The sequence below is a fragment of the Pseudonaja textilis genome, chromosome 7 (genome assembly GCF_049901715.1).
Source record: "Pseudonaja textilis isolate UNSWEBS1 chromosome 7, rPseTex1.2, whole genome shotgun sequence".
In the NCBI taxonomy this organism is placed as follows: Eukaryota; Metazoa; Chordata; class Lepidosauria; order Squamata; family Elapidae; genus Pseudonaja; species Pseudonaja textilis.
The window spans coordinates 3,243,809-3,261,649 of NC_141996.1; the positions used below are offsets into that span (position 1 = coordinate 3,243,809).

The 17,841-nt window shown below is 44.2% G+C and overlaps 1 protein-coding gene across 7 annotated transcripts in view; it reads left to right on the plus strand.

The window, feature by feature from the left end:
* Nucleotides 1-17,841, plus strand: part of LOC113450166 (glycerophosphodiester phosphodiesterase 2) — a 121,671-nt gene that overhangs the window by 42,238 nt on the left and 61,592 nt on the right. For all 7 annotated transcript variants that reach the window (XM_087937813.1, XM_087937818.1, XM_026721322.2 and 4 more), the window contains exon 2: nt 2,967-3,140. In XM_087937813.1, coding sequence (XP_087793939.1) covers nt 3,024-3,140 — 117 coding nt within the window. In that variant the 5' untranslated portion in view covers nt 2,967-3,023. The remainder of the gene's footprint in view (nt 1-2,966; nt 3,141-17,841) is intronic.

Below are 17,841 nucleotides of genomic sequence, written 5' to 3' on the forward strand. Positions count from 1 at the left end.
GACTGTTGGCAGTCCAGTCTCTTCTTGGAAGCCTCCAGGGATGAAGCTCCCACAACTTCTGAAGGCAACTTCTGTTCTATGGGTGGATTGTTCTCATTGTCAGAAAGTTTCTCCTTATTTCCAGGTTGCATCTCTCCTTGATCAGTTTCCATCCATTATTATTCCTTGTCTGGCCTTCAGGTGTCTTGGAAAATAGCTTGACCCCTTCCTCCTCTCTGTGTCAGTCACTTAAATATTGGAACACTTGCTATCCTGTCTCCCCTGGTCCTTCTCTTCCCTAGACTAGCCAGGCCCAGTTCCTGCAACCGTCCATTGTAGGTTTTAGCCTCCAGTCCCCTCATCATCCTGGTTGTTCTTCTCTGCACTTTTTCTAGAGTCTCAACATCTTTTTTATAGTGTGGTGACCAAAACTGGATGCAGGACTCTAGGTGTGGCCATACTAAGGCTTTATAGAGTGGTATTAGTACCTCCCTTGATCTCGATTGCATCCCTCTATTAATGCAACTTAGGATTGCGTTGGCTTTTTTGGCTGCTGCTGCACACAGCTGGCTCCTATTTAGCTGGTTGTCCACTAAGACTCCAAGATCCCCCTCCCAGTTCCTGCAGTTGAGCCTGGTTTCACCCAGTCTATATGTGCACTTTTGGTTTTTCTTGCCCAAGTGTACGACTTTACTTTTCTCCCACGACTCTCTGACTCTCTGCCTACCCAAACTTTGATTTTGACTGGTCGTTAAGTTGGATGAGTAGCAAAACATCTCAGTTTTTAATAAACTTTAGTTTTGTTGCCGTAATTTAACCTTTTGAGATATTCCAGGATTTGAAGCATTCTAATTGATGCGTATTATGGGAGAGTAGTGAATTAAGAATGGATTCGTGGTTCGTAGCATTTTTGTGGCCGTACGACAGGTGTCAGGAGAGAGTGGTGGCTCAAGAGCGGTTAAAGAGGCTGAGCTTGTCAGCTGCGAAGCTGACAGTGGAGGTTTGAGTCCCGAATGCTGCACGACGGGGTGAGCTCCCATTCCTTGCTCCAGCTCCTGTCTGTTCTGACCAAGGCTTCCAAGACCGTAATTATGCACACATTTATTTTAAAAACAAGTCTTGTTTTATTGCAACGGTGGGGATTATTTTCCATTCCCAGCTGGTAATGAATCTCAAACAGTCCCTCGAGATCAGCACCCACCTTTCGTTCCTGGGAAGTGCTGCTCAAAACAGAAGTGTCAAATGAACTCGAAAGAAAACTAACCCAAGTACAAAGATCTTCAAGAATGAATCTGAACCGAACCAATGACTTTGCTTCCTGCAAAGGTTTCATCCTCTTTGTCTGTCTTTTATATCTTATGGGAGGGGCAATCACCTCCCAGCCTTACTCCCGAGTTGTTCCTTCTGCTTCAGCTGTTTTCACCTTCTAGCAGCTCTGCGCACTGGGAACAGGCTTCCGCTGTTCCTCTGCCTCGCTGCTGCCAGCACCCCCACTCCCAGATGGTCCTGGCCCCATCTCTGCATTGGACGCAGGACCCTTGTCCGCGTCCCCTTCAGACTCCCGGACTGATCCCCATTCTATCCCACTGTCCGATTCCGCTGCCGTCTGCACAGGCTGCTGGCGAACCACAACACTGCCCGCCTAGCAGTTTGAAAGCATGCAAATGCGAATAGATAAATAGGTACCATTTAGGTGGGAAGATAATAGCGTTCTATGCGGCTCGGCGTACAATCATGCCAGCCATGTGAGCACGGAAGTGTCTTTGGACAGTGTTGGCTCCCTTGGCTAGGACATGGTGATGAGCACCGACCCCTAGAGCCAGACAAAACTGGACAGGAGAAACGTTTACCTTATGACAGGTGAAACTTCCCTTATCATAGTAGGCCTGGAGTTGTCACCTTTGGCCCCAGGTCTGATGCAATCTCTCAACAATTGGGGGCTGTTTAGAGAGTTATGCAGTTACAACTCTGGTAATGTAATTATTTAATTCGGATTTATTGGGTTTATTGTGAATTTATATAGAGGTTTCTAGATCTCTGTAAATCTCTGCCCCCCCCCCCAAGTGGAAAGCAAGAAAATTTAGCCCCCCTCCTCCCTCCCCAAGCAAATTTGAGTCGTGGATTTTCCTTGCCTTCCTTCTTAATGGGAGGGGGTTCCAACCTTGGCAACTCCCCAGCCCAGCCATCTTGGCTGTCTGGGGAATGCTGGGAGTTGAAGCCCACCTGTCATGCCCCTGTTAGAATCTGACTCTGAGGGAGAGGAGGAACAGCCAACAGGGAGTGGGAGTGTGTACTCCGGAGGTTGTGGAGAAGGCTAGGGAAGGGCAGAGGCTGGCTGGGCATTCAGAGGAAGACCCCAGGCCCATCCCCTCTTTATCCTAGGGCATGCAGGGAGGAGCGGAGAAGGGAGAAATGTGAATGGCATGGTCTGTGGGGGAGGAAAGGGCCCTGATCCCCTTCCTGGGCTGCAGCTGTGAGGACTGTTTCAAAGGACAAACTGCGCATGGGCCAGTGCTGGAAGCAAAGCGTGAAAATATTTCTAGTTTTGTTCGTTCTTATCTGAGTTCTGGCGTCCTTCCCAGTGTGTGTGTATTTCGATATTTGTGTACGTCTTCAAGCCCTTATCCTGCCTTGTCTCCTTAATTGCTTCAGTGAGGTTTGTGTTGTTTTTTTTCCTATTTATAATTTATAGGTATTTTGAGTTTGAACAGAAGTTCTTCCTTTTTGCAACTGTTTGTGGGGGAGTTTTTTTCTCTCTCCAGTCAATGATATTTGGAGCTTTGAAGCCAAGTTGAAGGAATCAAAGGGACTTCACCTGTTTGTGTGACTGTGTTGCTTTTGTATCCCACCCTGGGTCATCACGCCACCCATCTTCAAGTTGCCAAGTTTGGAGACCTCTGACTTAGACGGCGATACCTTCCTGAGAAGTTTCTCCTAACCAGGTTGCTCCAGGATTTAACCCAGTTAAACCTTCTTCCTTTTTTCAGTGGTACGGCAAGCCCTGATGGACATCTGACCATTCGCAACCAGCCCGCTGGAAGAGCATGGTTAAACACCAGCCACTCCAATACTACGAGCCCCAGTTGTGTTTGTCATGCCTGACGGGAATTTATGGAGGCCGGTGGAAGCGATACCAGCGGTCACATGATGACACCACCAAGGTGAGTCCCCGGTGGGCCAGGGTGGCCATTTTGAATGGGTGAATCCCGACGACGGGATCGGAGATTGGACGATAAAGCTTCAGGACCCAGAAACTGGGGTTGCAGATTCCTGCGACCTGGGATAAGAAGCTGGATTGCAACCGATCGTTTTGTCGGTATGGCAGTGGCAACTCAGAAAATATTTCTATGGTCTTTTTTAGAGTTGCCAACAGAAAGGGAGGGGGGAAAGGGGTGTGAAAGGGCAGTGCGGCAGCTTGGAAAACGAAAGTGCATCCCGTAAATAGTTTTTCAAAGATAGTAACTAGATGACCGAAGTTTCTTGCCTCGCAAAATTGTAACTGGAGGGCATGATTGATGACTCTGGGCTATGGAGGTATCCCATTCGAGAATATGAATTACAATACACCCAGAGGGTGGGGGGGAAAACTAGGATCAAGGGTGACAATGAATGATGTGCCTCAGCGTCGGCCATGTTAACTCCCAATAAATGCTTTTGAAGTTTGGAAGTTCTGTTCGAGACTCAGGATTTAATTGGTGATAACTGTCGGAATCCTGATTCTTGTTTTGGTTTGGCTTGCAAACTAAGTGTGGGAGGAAGATTTGGAGCCTGCCTTACTAAGTAAGGCATTTGCAGGCAGATTTCTTAACGGGAATTTAAAAGCCACAAACAGTTCAGTCGTGGCTTTTAATGGGCTCGACTTACGACTGCAATTGAGCCCAGAGTTTCTGTTCTTAAGCGAGACATTTGTCAAGTGAGATTTGCCCCATTTTAGGCATGGGAGGGGATGAAAGGGGTTTGAAAGAGCAGTGCGGCAGCTTGGAAATCAAAAGTGCATGCCCTAAATAGTTTTTCATAGATTGTAACTTGGCGACCGTAGTTTCTGCTGCTGCAAAATTCTAACCGGAGAGCCTGATTGAGGCCTCTGGGCTATGGATGGGTCCCATTGGAGGATATGAATTATGATACACCCAGTGGGTGGGGGAAACCAGGGTCAGTCAAGAGTGACAGTGAATGATGGGCCTCGGAGTCTGCTGCACCCAGTTAGTGCCAGACATGTTAACTCCCAATAAATCCTTTTGAAGTTTTGGAAGTTTGCCTTAAGGCTCAGGATTTAATTGGGAGGAACTGCCAGAATCCTGACACGCAGTCTCTTGCAGCTGGATATTATACAGAAATAGAGGTAGTCCTCGGCTTATTACCACGGTTGAGACCAACATTTCTGTTGCTAAGCAAAACATTTGTTAAGTGTTCTTTGTCCCACTTTACGACCTTTCTTGACACCGTTAAGTGAATCACGGCAGTTAGGTTATAACAGGGTTGTTAAATGAATCTGGTTTCTCCATTGACGTTGCTGGTCAGAAGAAAAAGGGGAATCACATAACCCCAAGGACACTGTTGGCCGTCATAAGTATGAGTCAGTCATTAGTCTGAATTTTCAGCATGGGGAAGTTGCAAAAGTCGTAAGTGAAAAACAGTCGCAAGTCATTTTTTTCAGTGCCGTAACTTTTAAACGGTCACTAAATGGATGTAAGTCGAGGACTACCTGTGCATCAATGGGTCTCGGATAAATGTCTTGTGATGAAGATTGTCAATCATCCCAGTCATGATTGTTCCCAAAGCTGCTTTTTCCAGAAGGCAACTGGACTTTCTTTGTTTTTATTTTTTTTTCCCTTTGAAGTGGTTTCGCTTCTCATTTAAGAAGCTTCTTCCGTTCTCGGAAACGCTTCTCAGAACTGAAGAAGCTTCTGGGATAAGAAGCAAAACATTTTCAAAGGGGAAAAAAAAAACAGGAAAATCCAGTTGCCTTTTGGAAAAAGCAGCTTTAGGACATCAACGGTTCCTGTGATGACTCAGGTGGGATACAAAAGCAACACAGTCACACAAACAGGTGACGTCCCTTTGATTCCTTCAACTTGGCTTCAAAGCTCCAATTATCATTGACTGGAGAGAAAAAAACTCCCCCACAAACAGTTGGGAAAAGGAAGAACTTCTGTTCAAACTCAAAATACCTATAAATTATAAATAGAAAAAAACAACACAAACCACACTGAAGCAATTAAGGAGACAAGGCAGGATAAGGGCTTGAAGACGTACACAGATATCGAAATACACAAACTGGGAAGGATGCCAGAACTCAGATAAGAACGGACAAAACTAGAAATATTTTCACGCTTTGCTCCCAGCACCGGCCCATACATATGTCCGTCCTTTTAACCTGTCCTCACATCTGCAGCCCATGAAGGGGATCAGGGCCCTTTCCTCCCCCCAGACCACACCAGTCACGTTTCTCCCTTATCCATTCCTCCCTGCGTGCCCTAGGATGAAGAGGGGATGGGCCTGGGTCTTCCTCTGACTGCCCAGCCGTCCTCTGCCCTTGCCCAGTTTCCTCCACAATCTCCACAACCGCCACACTCCCACTCCCTGTTGGTTGTTCCTCCTCTCCCTCGGAGTCAGATTCTAACGGAGGTATGACAGGTCTCCTTTTAAGACGGTTGGAAAGAGAAGCATTGCTGTAGAAGTCGGAGAAGAAATTGTAGTGTGTGATTGTTGCTTTCTGTCAGTGTATTTAAGATAGAATTGGGCAGAAGCTGTGTTGATGAAGACAACCCTGTGAAATCTCCAGACTCGGAGACAACATTCTTCTAGACCAGGAGAACAACAGTGTTGGTTTGTGTTAATTTTCTAAGCCTTTGACAGTTTGATTGTGGATGTTGTTGAAGAAGCAGATTGTGGTTCAGACCAGAATTGTTGTATCTGCCTTGCCTGGATAGTTCAGGAAATGAGGAGGAAGTGTATATTATGATAGATTTGATACTATGAATAGCAGAGAAAGTTTGCAGCTGGGGGTTTCAGTTTTAAATCCTGAACTAGAATAGAATAGAATAGAATGAAATAGAATAGAATAGAATAGAGTCGAATAGAGTCAAATAGAGTCGAATGGAATGGAACGGAATATAGAATAGAATGGAATGGAATGGAATGGAATATAAGAATAGAATAGAATAGAATAGAATAGAATAGAATAGAATATAATGGAACGGAATATAAGAATAGAATAGAATAGAATAGAATAGAATAGAATAGAATAGAATAGAGTCGAATGGAATGGAACGGAACGGAACCGAATATAGAATAGAATTTGGAATGGAATATAGAATAGACTAGACTAGACTAGACTAGACTAGACTAGAATAGAATAGTCTAGAATAGAATAGAACAGAACAGTTGGAAGGGACCTTGTAGGTCATCTAGTCCAACCCCCTGCTCAACCAGGAAACCCTATATACTATTTCTGACAGTCCAGTCTTCTTCTCGAAAGCTTCCAGTGATGAAGCACCCACAACTTCTGAATGCAAGTTACTTTGAAAGATCCTCGCTGCTCTCTCAGCTTGCTTGTTTCCTTGCAAACATTTCATTCCCCAACTACGTAACACCATCAGAATTAGAAGGGAGCGGGGGTTTGCTCTCTGTTTATATACACAAATGGCTTGCCCTGTCAGTGTTGGTGGAACAGTGTTCTTGGTTGTTCCTTGCTTAGGCCGTTGTTTACTGTTGGTTTGTTCCTCTGAATAGGACGTTCCTTGTCTGTAGCGTTGTTTACTGCTTGATTGTTGGTCTAGTGTTAATCCTAATGTTAATCTTTGCTTATCTGGGGATTGATCGCTGGTGAAGAGATATCATGAACGTTTAGCCTTTTGAATTTCTCTTGTGAATGGTGTGTAGACGTTGCTGATCTCTATGTGCCCGTTGATGGCTGATTTCACTGAATCAGAACTTGTAGAGACAGATAACGGATAATCAGAGTTGGAAGGGACCTTGGGGATCATGTAGTCCAATCCACCGCCCAAGCAGGAGAACCTACACCATTTCTGACAAGATGGGAGTCCATCTTGAAAGCCTCCAGTGATGTATCTCCCACAACTTCTGAGGGCAACTTCTCTTTCATGGGTTGATTGTTCTCCCTGTCAGAAAGTTTATCCTTATTTCCAGGTTGAATCTCTCCTTGTTCAGTTTCCATCCATTGTTCCTTGTCTGGCCTTCGGGTGCTTTGGAGAATAGCTTGACCCCTTCCTCCTCCTCTCTGTGTCAGCCCCTCAAATATTGGAAGATGCTCTCCTGTCTCCCCTGGTCCTTCTCTTCCCTAGACTAGCCAGGCCCAGTTCCTCCAACCGTTCATGGTATGTTTTAGCCTCCAGTCCCCTCATCAACCTGGTTGTTCTTCTCTGCACTTTTTCTAGAGTCTCAACATCTTTTTTATAGTGTGGTGACCAAAACTGGATGAAGTTCTCTAGGTGTGGTCTTACTCTTACTAAGGCTTTATAGAGTGGTATTAGTACCTCACTTGATCTTGATTGTATCCCTCTGTTAATGCCACTCAGGATTGCATTGGCTTTTTTGGCGGCGGCTGCACACGGCTGGCTCCTATTTAGCTGGTTCTCCACTAAGACTAAGCAATAGAAATGTGCCCAATTATCAGCAAAAAAATCTATTTGTTAAATTATTATTGTTTATTTCAAATGTCCTTTTGCACAGCTGAAAATAGTGTTGGTTCTAAAAATTGGCTTTATTACTTTTGAGGCACTTTGACTTGGAGTTTCCAAAGTGTTTCTTTAGCTTGGTAACTTTAAACAGATAGACTTCAACTCCCAGAATTCCCCATGCCTGGATGGGGAATTCTGGGATGGGGAATTCTGGGAGTTGAAGTCCACCCATCTTAAGAGTCCTTATAGTTGAGAAACCTTGCCTCGGATGATCAAAAATTTACCCCTGGTAATGATAGTTATCAGAAGAACGATTTAATGAAGTTTTTGTGCCCAAAGGTATAACATTCCCTGCATTATTAACTTGAATCACTGATTCCGTTTGGTTTACCATAATTTCTTAATTTTTGCCTTCTAAGGATGAAACTCCTTTTAGACATCCCATCCTTGTGTTCTTCTTGCTTTCAGCCCCCAAACCATCCCTTATATTTGATGCAAAACCTTCCAAAATTAGGAGAACCTTCCTGGAGGTTTTTAAAATGGCAAATTATCAGAAATGTTAGTTGCAGGAGTCTGAAAGCTGGCAAGAATAACCTAAGCAAGGTTTATTTTAATAGAAAGAAGGGTTGGGAAACTTTGATTTTAAACGGTTCGAGTGTTCTCTTTTCTCTCCATGCCTCTTTATACATGTGGGATTTAATTAATATTTCAAGAGATTGGCAAGGAGATAGCGCAGCTGTCTCTTCTTCTGCATCTCAATTTATAGCGGTAATAAGAGAACACTCTAAATAGCCAGTAATTTTTCACACTGGAGAAGATCTTTGCTACCCTGAAAAATCAGAGGAAATTGCAGCTTACAAAAGCTGAGGCTTTTGAATAAATTGTGCTTGTTGGAAAAGGCACTCACAGATTCCTAATTTTAGTAGACTAACATGGCTCTCTTCCTGCGACTACTTATACTGAATCATTTCAGGAGTCTGAACTGCACATCCAGAAGTGGAGTTTTTCAGAGCTATTTAGAGTCGAAAAAGAAAAATTCAAGATTTCAGAGCTGACACTCAGAAACCTGAGTTTTCCCTTTTGATCCCTAATAGACCCATAATCTAATCTCAGTTCGAGTATAAGATGCTCTATACCCCAATAAGTGGCTGTAATAAATGTGCAACTTCTATTTTTAAGTGGCTGCAAGGCCGGATAGGGAATTCTGGGAGTTGAAGTCCGTCTGTGTTTGCTGAGGAATTCTGGGATTTGAAGTCCCTCTATGCTGGCTGGAGCCTTCTAGGAACTGAGCTCCATGTATATACTGATTGGGGGAATTCTGGGAGTTGAAGTCCTTCTAATCTGTACTATCTGGGGAATTCTGGGAGGAGACACCCATCTGTCAGCTGGGGAAATTTTGGACATCGAATCATCCTATTATATGTTGGATGGGGAATTGTAGGAATTGCGATGCATTTTGGAAGTTGAAGTCCATCAGTGTGAGAGAGTTGGTGTGGTGGTTAAAGCATCAGGTTGAAAGCGGAACATGGTGAGTTCTAGTTCCACCTTAGGCGCAAAAATTGGCTTGGTGACCTTGGACTAATCCACCAGGAGACAGTGAGTTCTAGTCCCATTTAAGGCATGGAAACAGACTGGGTGACTTTGGGTTAGGGTTAAAACGGAGATAAAACAGGGAACGTCAAATCTGATTTAATATTGACTCATGGGGGAGGATTACTAAGGACTGAAGATCACAGAGGGTAAACCTTCCCAAAGATGTTCGCTCACAATCTCAACGTGGAGTTTTATTTTTTATTTTTTAATCATTGGACAAGCCTCTTGCATTGCTTGGGTGACTTATTTGTCGGGGCCCACTTTTAACTAGTTCAACTAATTTTGAATAAAGCCCTTATTTTTATTCCGTTTGCCTGAGCGAAAAAAACAAAAAAACCCACTGGTTTGCCATCTGTATCTTTTGCCCATCGGGCATCTTTCACCTGCCTCTGTCTTGCTTTCTACTGCTCAGGTGTGTCATAGGTCCAGCCACGACCATCATAAGTGCAAGGACCGTTTTGTACGTCGCTTTTTTTCAGTAGCATCGTTACGTCGGACCGTCATTAAGAGAATCGTTTTAAAGCAAGGATTGCCTTGTAAGAGGGCCGAACCGTTTGTGAAGGCTCCTCCTAATAACAGAGCAAAGATTTCTTCATTCTTTTTCCAGAAAATGTGGAGCGTAAAGATTCGAGCGTTCCTCTTTGGAACTTTTGACACAAGTGTTTGTGTGGGTTGTGGGTGTATTTGTGTGAGAAAAAAGGGGCAGTAGAGCCAGCCAGCCAGCCAGCCAGCAGCAAATACAGAAACTGCCTAGCAGGTTGCCGTTGCCCTTTGCAAAAAACCATTTTAATTAAATCATTAACGGCTTTCCCGGAGACCAGCAAATTACCCTGACGGATGTGGCTTTTCCCCTGTTAGATTGGACGGTAGGAAATCTCTTAAGCGTTTTTGTTCAGATCTTGGTCGCTAATTGCGATGAGTTGTCCAAAAAAAAAGGAAAAAAAAGCCAGATATACAAACTGAGGTTCTCTCCACACTCCTTTTTGCAAAAGGACAGTTTTTAAAAATACGTTGCCGCAGGTAGATAAATGGAGCTACGATACTGGTCCAAAACTTGATTCTGGATCAGCCAGGAATAAAAATCTGTTCTTAAAGAATAGGAATAGAATAAGAATAGAGGAGGGGAGAGGAGAGGAGAGGAGAGGAAAAGAGAAGAGAAATAGAATAGAATAGAATAGAGGAGAAGAAAATATAGAATATAATAGAACAGAATAAAAGAGAGGAGAGGAGAGGAGACGAGAGGGGAAGAGAATATAGAATAGATAGAATATAGAATTGAATTCAGGAATAGAAGGGAGAGGAGAGAAGAGGATAAGAGAGAATAGAATAGAATAGAATAGAATAGAATAGAATAGAATAGAATAGAGGAGAAGAAAATATAGAATATAATAGAACAGAATAAAAGAGAGGAGATGGGAAGAGAATATAGAGTAGAGTAGATAGAATATAGAATTGAATTGAATTGAATTCAGGAATAGAAAGAGAGGAGAGAAGAGACAAGAAAATATAGAATATAATGAATAGAATAGAATAGAGGAGAGGAGAAGAATAGGAATAGATATAGAATAGAATATAAAAATGAATAGGAATTAGAGAATTAGGAATAGAACAGAGAGGAGAAGAGAGAATAGAATAGAATAGAATTGAAGATAGAATAGAACAGAATACAGAATACAGAATAGAATAGAATAGAATAGAATAGAATGGAATGGAACGGAACGGAATAGAATAGAATTGAAGATAGAACAGAACAGAACAGAATACTAAATACAGAATACAGAATAGAATAGAATATAAAACAGAATATAGAATATAAAAATATATAGAATCCTACACCACTTCAGGCAAATGGTTTATCCAATCTCTTCTTCAAAACTTCCAAAACTTCTGGTGGCAACTTGTTCCACTGATAATTGTCCTCGCTATCAGGAAATTCCTCCTTAGTTCTTAGTTGCTTCTCTCCTTGATCGATTCCCCACCCATCGGCTCAACGTTGACAAACATTCATTAAACCTAGATCCTATCCGGGAAACAAACCAAATCCAAGGTGCTTCTGTAGGTCCAGATGGGCTGATGGCTCGTTTTTAACCAAAAATCCAGGTAGTCCTCGACTTAACGACAGTTCGTTTAGAGAGACCCGTTCAAAGGACCGCGCTGGAAAAAGTGGCTCAGGATCGTTCTTCACACTTACGACCGTTGCAGCAACCCCGTGGTTGCATGATCAAAAATTCAGACGCTTGGCAATTGACTCAGACTTATGATGGTTGCAGTGTGACGTGTAGAGACGGGAAGGCCTGGGAGGGGGGGAAACTGGAAAAATAACAGATTTTGGAGTGATTTTTTTCCCCGGTTTTTTCAGGTTTTTTTCCAAACAGCTTTGGGGGAAAAAAAAACAGAAAAAAACCTGTTTTTTCCCCCCAATTTTTCTAGTTTTCCCCTCCACCAGGGCTTCCCATTTATCGTCACACGATTCCCTTTTTCAAACCGTCCGGCCACCCAAGTCAACGGGGAAGCTGGAATTCACTTAACAACACTTGGAGTGATTTAACCCTGGCAGTGCTTCCCTTAACAACTGTGGCAAAAAAAAAAAAAAAGGTCGTAAACTCACTTAATGCCCATGGAGATTCTCCGTCATCCAGGACGCGGTTGTCCCAAAGGTGCTGCTTAGAGGCAACTGGGCTTCCTTGCTTTTCTTTGAAGAAAAACTTCTTTGAAGATGTTTCGCTTCTCCTCCGGGAAGCTTCTTCAGCTCTGACTTGGATGGTGGCGGAACGGAAGGATTGACGCTCCTTGCAGACAGAACTGGTCATTTGCGTCCTTTGAGAGGGACGTTGAGGCCTCTTGGAGGTTTGTCTGTGGGTCACCTGAGCAGCACAAACGGGTGTGGAGCCTTCTTGGGTGCAGATGTTTTCTTCCCTGTGTCCCTTCCCTGTTGGCTCCACACCCATTTGCGCTACTCAGGTGACCCTGAAGCCACAGACAAACCTCCAGGTAGCCTCAACGACCCTCTAAAAAGAATGCAAATAACCAGAACGGCCATAACTATATTTCCAGTGCTGTTGTAACTTCAATTAGTCACTCAACAAATGGTTTCTATGGAGGTTCTCCATCATCCAAGTCCTGGTTGTCCCAAAGGTGCTTTTCTTTCCCAAGGGGCAACTGGACTTTCTGGTTTTTCTTTGAAGACGTTTCACTTCTCCTCCAAGAAGCTTCTTCAGCTCTGACTCGGATGGTGGCGGAACGGAAGGATTGACACTCCTTGCCGACAGCTGGTCATTTGCATCCTTTGAGGCCACCGGGAGGTTTGTCTGTGTTCTCAGGGTCCAAGTAATCTCAATGACTCTCTAAAAAGGATGCAAATGAGCAGTTCTGCCTGCAAGGAGTACAAATCCTTCCCTTCCCCACCAACCAAGTCAGAGTTGAAGAAGCTTCTCGGATGAGAAGCGAAAGGTCTTCAAAGGAAAAACAAGGGAGTCCAGCTGCCTCTTTGGGGGAAAAATAAAAAAGAGAGAGTGAGTACCTTTGGGTCACTGAACCGATGTTTCCCTGGGAAATTTGAAGCTAAAAAAAAAAAATGTGGTCGTAAGTTGAGGTTACAGATGCAGTGAACGAAAGCAGAGACCAAGGTGAGGATGAAGTTTGCACTCCAGGAGAAATCTTAAAATCCCCCCCACCCAAGGGAGCCTTCTGCCTCCTGTTCTAAAAACGGATGTTGATCAGGAATAAGATTTTGCGTCTTTTTAAAAACTCAGCTCCACATTTGGAAACCCGCAAATAATTTGGCAGTCCTCCCGCTTAACTTTAGAAGGGAGGGAGGGTTGGATGGTTGAGCGAATCTTCTCCCCGGAAAATAAAAGGTGTTGAGGTAGGTTATTTATACCTGGGGCTGACAGCCAAGATACTTTGCCTTGCCTTCTGTTTTTGGATCTGCCCTGCCCATGCCAGAAATATATCAGCCGGGATAAATCCATCCTGTATTCAAAATATTCACCCTGAGATTCAGAACTAGAAGAATTCATCTTGTGTATCAGTCAAGACCCTTATTTTCCTCCCAAAAGTCTTAGGAGGATAATGTTACCTGTTCAGCTGGCTCCAAATTCTAGCAGGGTTTCTCAGAAGAACACAATGACAGAGTTGGGAGGAAGGGTCCTGGGAGGTCATCTAATCCAACCCCCTGCTCAGGCAGAAGGTCCCTGCACCATTTCAGACAAAATGGCCGTGCGATGTCTTAAAAAGCTTCCAGTGATGATGGTGGGGGGGGGGGGAGCCCACAACTTCTGGAGGCAAGTTTTTCAGACTAACAGTAGGACTGAGTGGGGAGGGACCTGGGAGGTCATCTAGTCCAACCCCCTGCTCAAGCAGGAGACCCTGTAACCCGTAATGCCTATGGCATTGCGTGCCACAGGTGGCATGCAGAGTCATTTGTGCCAGCACGTAAAGCCGCAAGGCAAACTGACCTCACTGCACATGCGCGCGCCTCCCAGCTGATTTTCGGGATGTTTGAGGCCTTTTTTTCTAGCTCCCAGAGGCTTGAGGAAAGCCTTTGCAGGCTGAAAAATAGGCCCATTTTGTCACTTCCTGTATTTCCGGAAATACCAGAAATGACTAAACGGGTCCATTTTTTCGGCCTGCAAAGCTTGCAGAAGCCTTCCTCAAGCCTCCGGGAGGCCGAAAAAAGCCTCAAACAGGCTGAAAATCAGCTGGGAAGTGCAGTGCAGGTAAGGGGGTGGCGGGGAGATTGCATGCACATGCATGGGGGGGCCCTGCACATTGCCTTCGGGGTGCTGGCACACGAGCGCAAGTGCGCACACAATTTTTGGCACAGGAGCCCAAAGAGGTTAGCCACCACTGCCCTAGACCATACCAGACAAAATGTTTATCCAAACTCTTCTTAAAAACCTCCAGTGTTGGAGTACACACAACTTCTAGAGGCAAGTCGTTCCATGAATTATAGATAGTCCTCGATTTACGACCATAATTTAGCCCCCCCCCCTAATTACTGTGGGTAAGCAAGACTATTGCTAAATGAGTTTTGCCCCTTAGTGGCCACAAGTTTTTAAGTGAATCACGGCAGTTGTTAAGTTAGTAACCTGGTCATTAAGTGAATCGGGCTTCCCCATTGACTTGGCGCATCAGAAGGTCGCAAAAGGGGATCACGTGACCCCCAGGGACGCTGCCACTGTCATAAATATGAGCCGGTTGCCAAGTGTTCAAATTTTAATCATGTGACCACGGGGATGTTACAGCGGTCATAAGTGTAAAGCGATAGCACTAGCAATAGCATTTATACACCGCTTCACAGTGCTTTTACAGCCTTCTCTAAGCGGTTTACAGAGTCAGCCTCTTGCCCCCTTCCTTCCTTCCTTCCTTCCTTCCTTCCTTCCTTCCTTCCTTCCTTCCTTCCTTCCTCTCTCCCTCCTCTCTCCCTCCCTCCCTTCTTTCTTCCCTCCTTCCTTTATATCTCCTCTCCCTCCTTCCATTTATCTTCTTCATTCCTCCCCCTCTCCTCTATTTCTCCCCTTCCTTCATCCCTCCTTTCACCGTCCCTCCTTCCTTCCTTCAATCTTTATATCTCTACTCCCCCACTCTATCTTTCCCCTTCTTTCATCCCTTCCCCTCTACTATTTCCTTCCTTCCTTCCTTCCTTCCTTCCTTCCTTCTTTCCTCCCTCCCTCCCTCCCTCCCTCCCTCCCTTCCTTCCTTCCCCTCCCCATCCCAGGAAGCTTTTAAGAAGATATTGAATGGCCATCTGTCTGAAATGGTGCAGGGCCTCCTGCCTGAGCCGGGGTGGGGTGGGTGGGTTGGGCTAGATGACCTCCGAGGTCCCTTCCAACTCTTATCATTGTGTCCTTCTGAGAAACCCTGCCCAAAAGGAGCATCCAAAAAGGAGCGTCATTGAAAGTGATCTTGGAAGATCCAGCGGGATCCAGTTGGAGAAGAGACCGGACGGCCACTAGTCTGAAACGATCTAGGCTGTTTTTTTCCTGCGGGTTGGACTAGAAGGCCTCTAAAGGTCCCTCCCCAGCTCTATTTCCGATGGATCGATTAATTTCTGCACATCCCTCTCCTGCTTATCCTCTAATAAGCTGCAAGGCCTCAAGGATTGTGTTACCTGCCTTTGCAGGGCAACACAATTGTCCTTCGAACATCTCCCTTCTCTTCCCCACCCCCACCCCAAAAAAAAACCCCTGGGGGGGGAGGCATTTTGCACCTTGGATTGAAGTGGCAGGGAAGGAGATAATAGTACATTGTGACAATACACACCAGCTGAGCTCATTTTGTGGGGGCGTCAAGGTGTTTCGCTGCATTGTTCACCAGTTACTCTCTGCCTGGGAGTTTTTGTGTGGGTTGCAGAAAAGTGGTTCAATGGCTTCTTTGTACAAATTAGTAGGTTTGCGTGGGGAGATCAGGGGAAAGGAAAATAGGGGAAAAATCCCCCTCAAAACTCATTAAAAATACATCCTGGCATTTACTTCAACATAAATATGTGTATGATTAATCCATATATACATGTAAGTACCCGCGAAAACTTTAAAAAACATATATATGTATATATAATTAATATATATGTATGTATATGCATATGTATATGTATGTATATGTGTATATATATATGTATGTATTTATGTACGTATGTATGTATTCAGCTTTGTTCGGGTATTTTCCCACGTCATTATAGTTGTGCTTTTAAAGTTGTAGCAACGTTTAGGCAGAATCTCATCTGCCATCATCAGGCTTCTGTATACAAACTCCGTGGCCAAAACATTAATTGCCAGAACCAAACGCCTGGCAGACAAGACACACATAAAGACTGAACTATGCGCCCTGACTACAGTACTGACAGCCAACGGCTTCCACAAAAGCAAAATCACCGGCTTGATCCACAAAAACACGCTGAGACATAATAGAGACCCAGAAGATGAACAGACCTATGGAACAGCTGTCCTGCCCTACATAAGAGGTACTACAGACAAAATTAGTAAGATACTACACAGACATCACATCAAGACTGCCTTCAAAACAGACAGGAAAATGGCAGCCATCCTAAGAAACCCCAAAGATAAAATTGTCCTGGAAAACCAAGGCATATGCGAAGTCCCCTGTGCATCATGCCCGGCCACATACATTGGACAGACCAATAGAAGAATAAGTACCCGCCTGGATGAACACAAAAATGCAGTCAAAAAGCTGGAACACACTTCCTCACTAGTCCAACACATGAAAGCAACAGGTCGTAGCATCGACTTCAATGGCACCAAAACCCTAGCCACTATAGAAAACCCCAGCCACAGAATCATCAGAGAAGCCATAGAGATTGAAAAAAGACCAGAAAGCATGAATAGAAGAGATGATTCCACCAGACTGTCAATCATTTGGAAGCCTGCACTCACAAACAAAAAAAATCTCCACACCACAAGCCAGGCAAACATCTGGGCACCAACAGATCCCCCCTGATAGTTCCAGCTCAAACACACCCCAACCAGGCACCCAGATGAAACCTAGCTTCCTAACTAATGATAGCCGTCCATTTACTCGGAGCCAAGCTGCACTAAAAGCCTCCAATACAGGAACACAATGTTGCCAGCCAATCAAGGCACAAAAAAAAAAAAAAGCCACAAAACAGACAGAAGATATTAGAAACACCAGTCAAGCAGAACACAGCAAAATCCAAGACCAATAAACACAGACCAAGACTCCCAACCAATCAGGATGAAGAAAAAAAAACCATTCTGGCACAGCAGTAGGCTAGCCCCAAATTTCAAACAGAAACGGCTGTGAAAGTCTGACTCACAGACGAACACAATACAGAAGCCTGATGATGGCAGATGAGATTCTGCCGAAACGTTGCTACAACTTTAAAAGCACAACTATAATGACGTGGGAAAATACTCGAACAAAGCTGAATACCATACATATAAATCCCCCGGATAAATAATGGAAGATTATAACCCAATATAAATCGGGGAATTAGTATTAGAATTATATATAAGTCTGCTAAACACCACAGATATGATTGATAATATTTTGTTTGCAGTTAAAAGAGGGATATTCAGGAAGTGGAGATTGACACAAAAATAAGACATTGAAATGGTGAATAATAAAAAAAAATGAAAGATTACAATTTAACCAAATACGTGTGTTAATATTAAGATTGTCCACTGTATTAAACATGAAGAATATTGTCATATTTGTTTTAAAATGTGGGACACTCTGGTCCCACACTGTTCAAAAATACACATCCTGGCAAAATTGGCACCGATCCTTGCACCTTCGTAGGATGTTTTCTCCATTTTTGTCAGGTCTCCTGCCTGAACAGGGGGTTGGACTAGAAGACCTCCCAAGGTCCCTTCCAACTCTGTTGTTTCTGTTATTGTTCGTGGCGCCTTGGACTGAGGGCTGAAAACACGAGATGGCAGACAAAGCTTTTGAGGTTCAAGGGTGAAAAAAATGGCGCACTTGGAAAAAAAAAATACACCCCGAAAATTTTTATTTATTTACAAGCCGTCCTTGACTTACGACCAGTTGAGCCCAAAAGTTTCCCATTGGTAAACGAGAACAGTTGCCGAGTGAGTTTTGCCCCTCCCCCTTTTACGGCCTGTCTTGCCGCAGTGGTTTAAGCGGATCC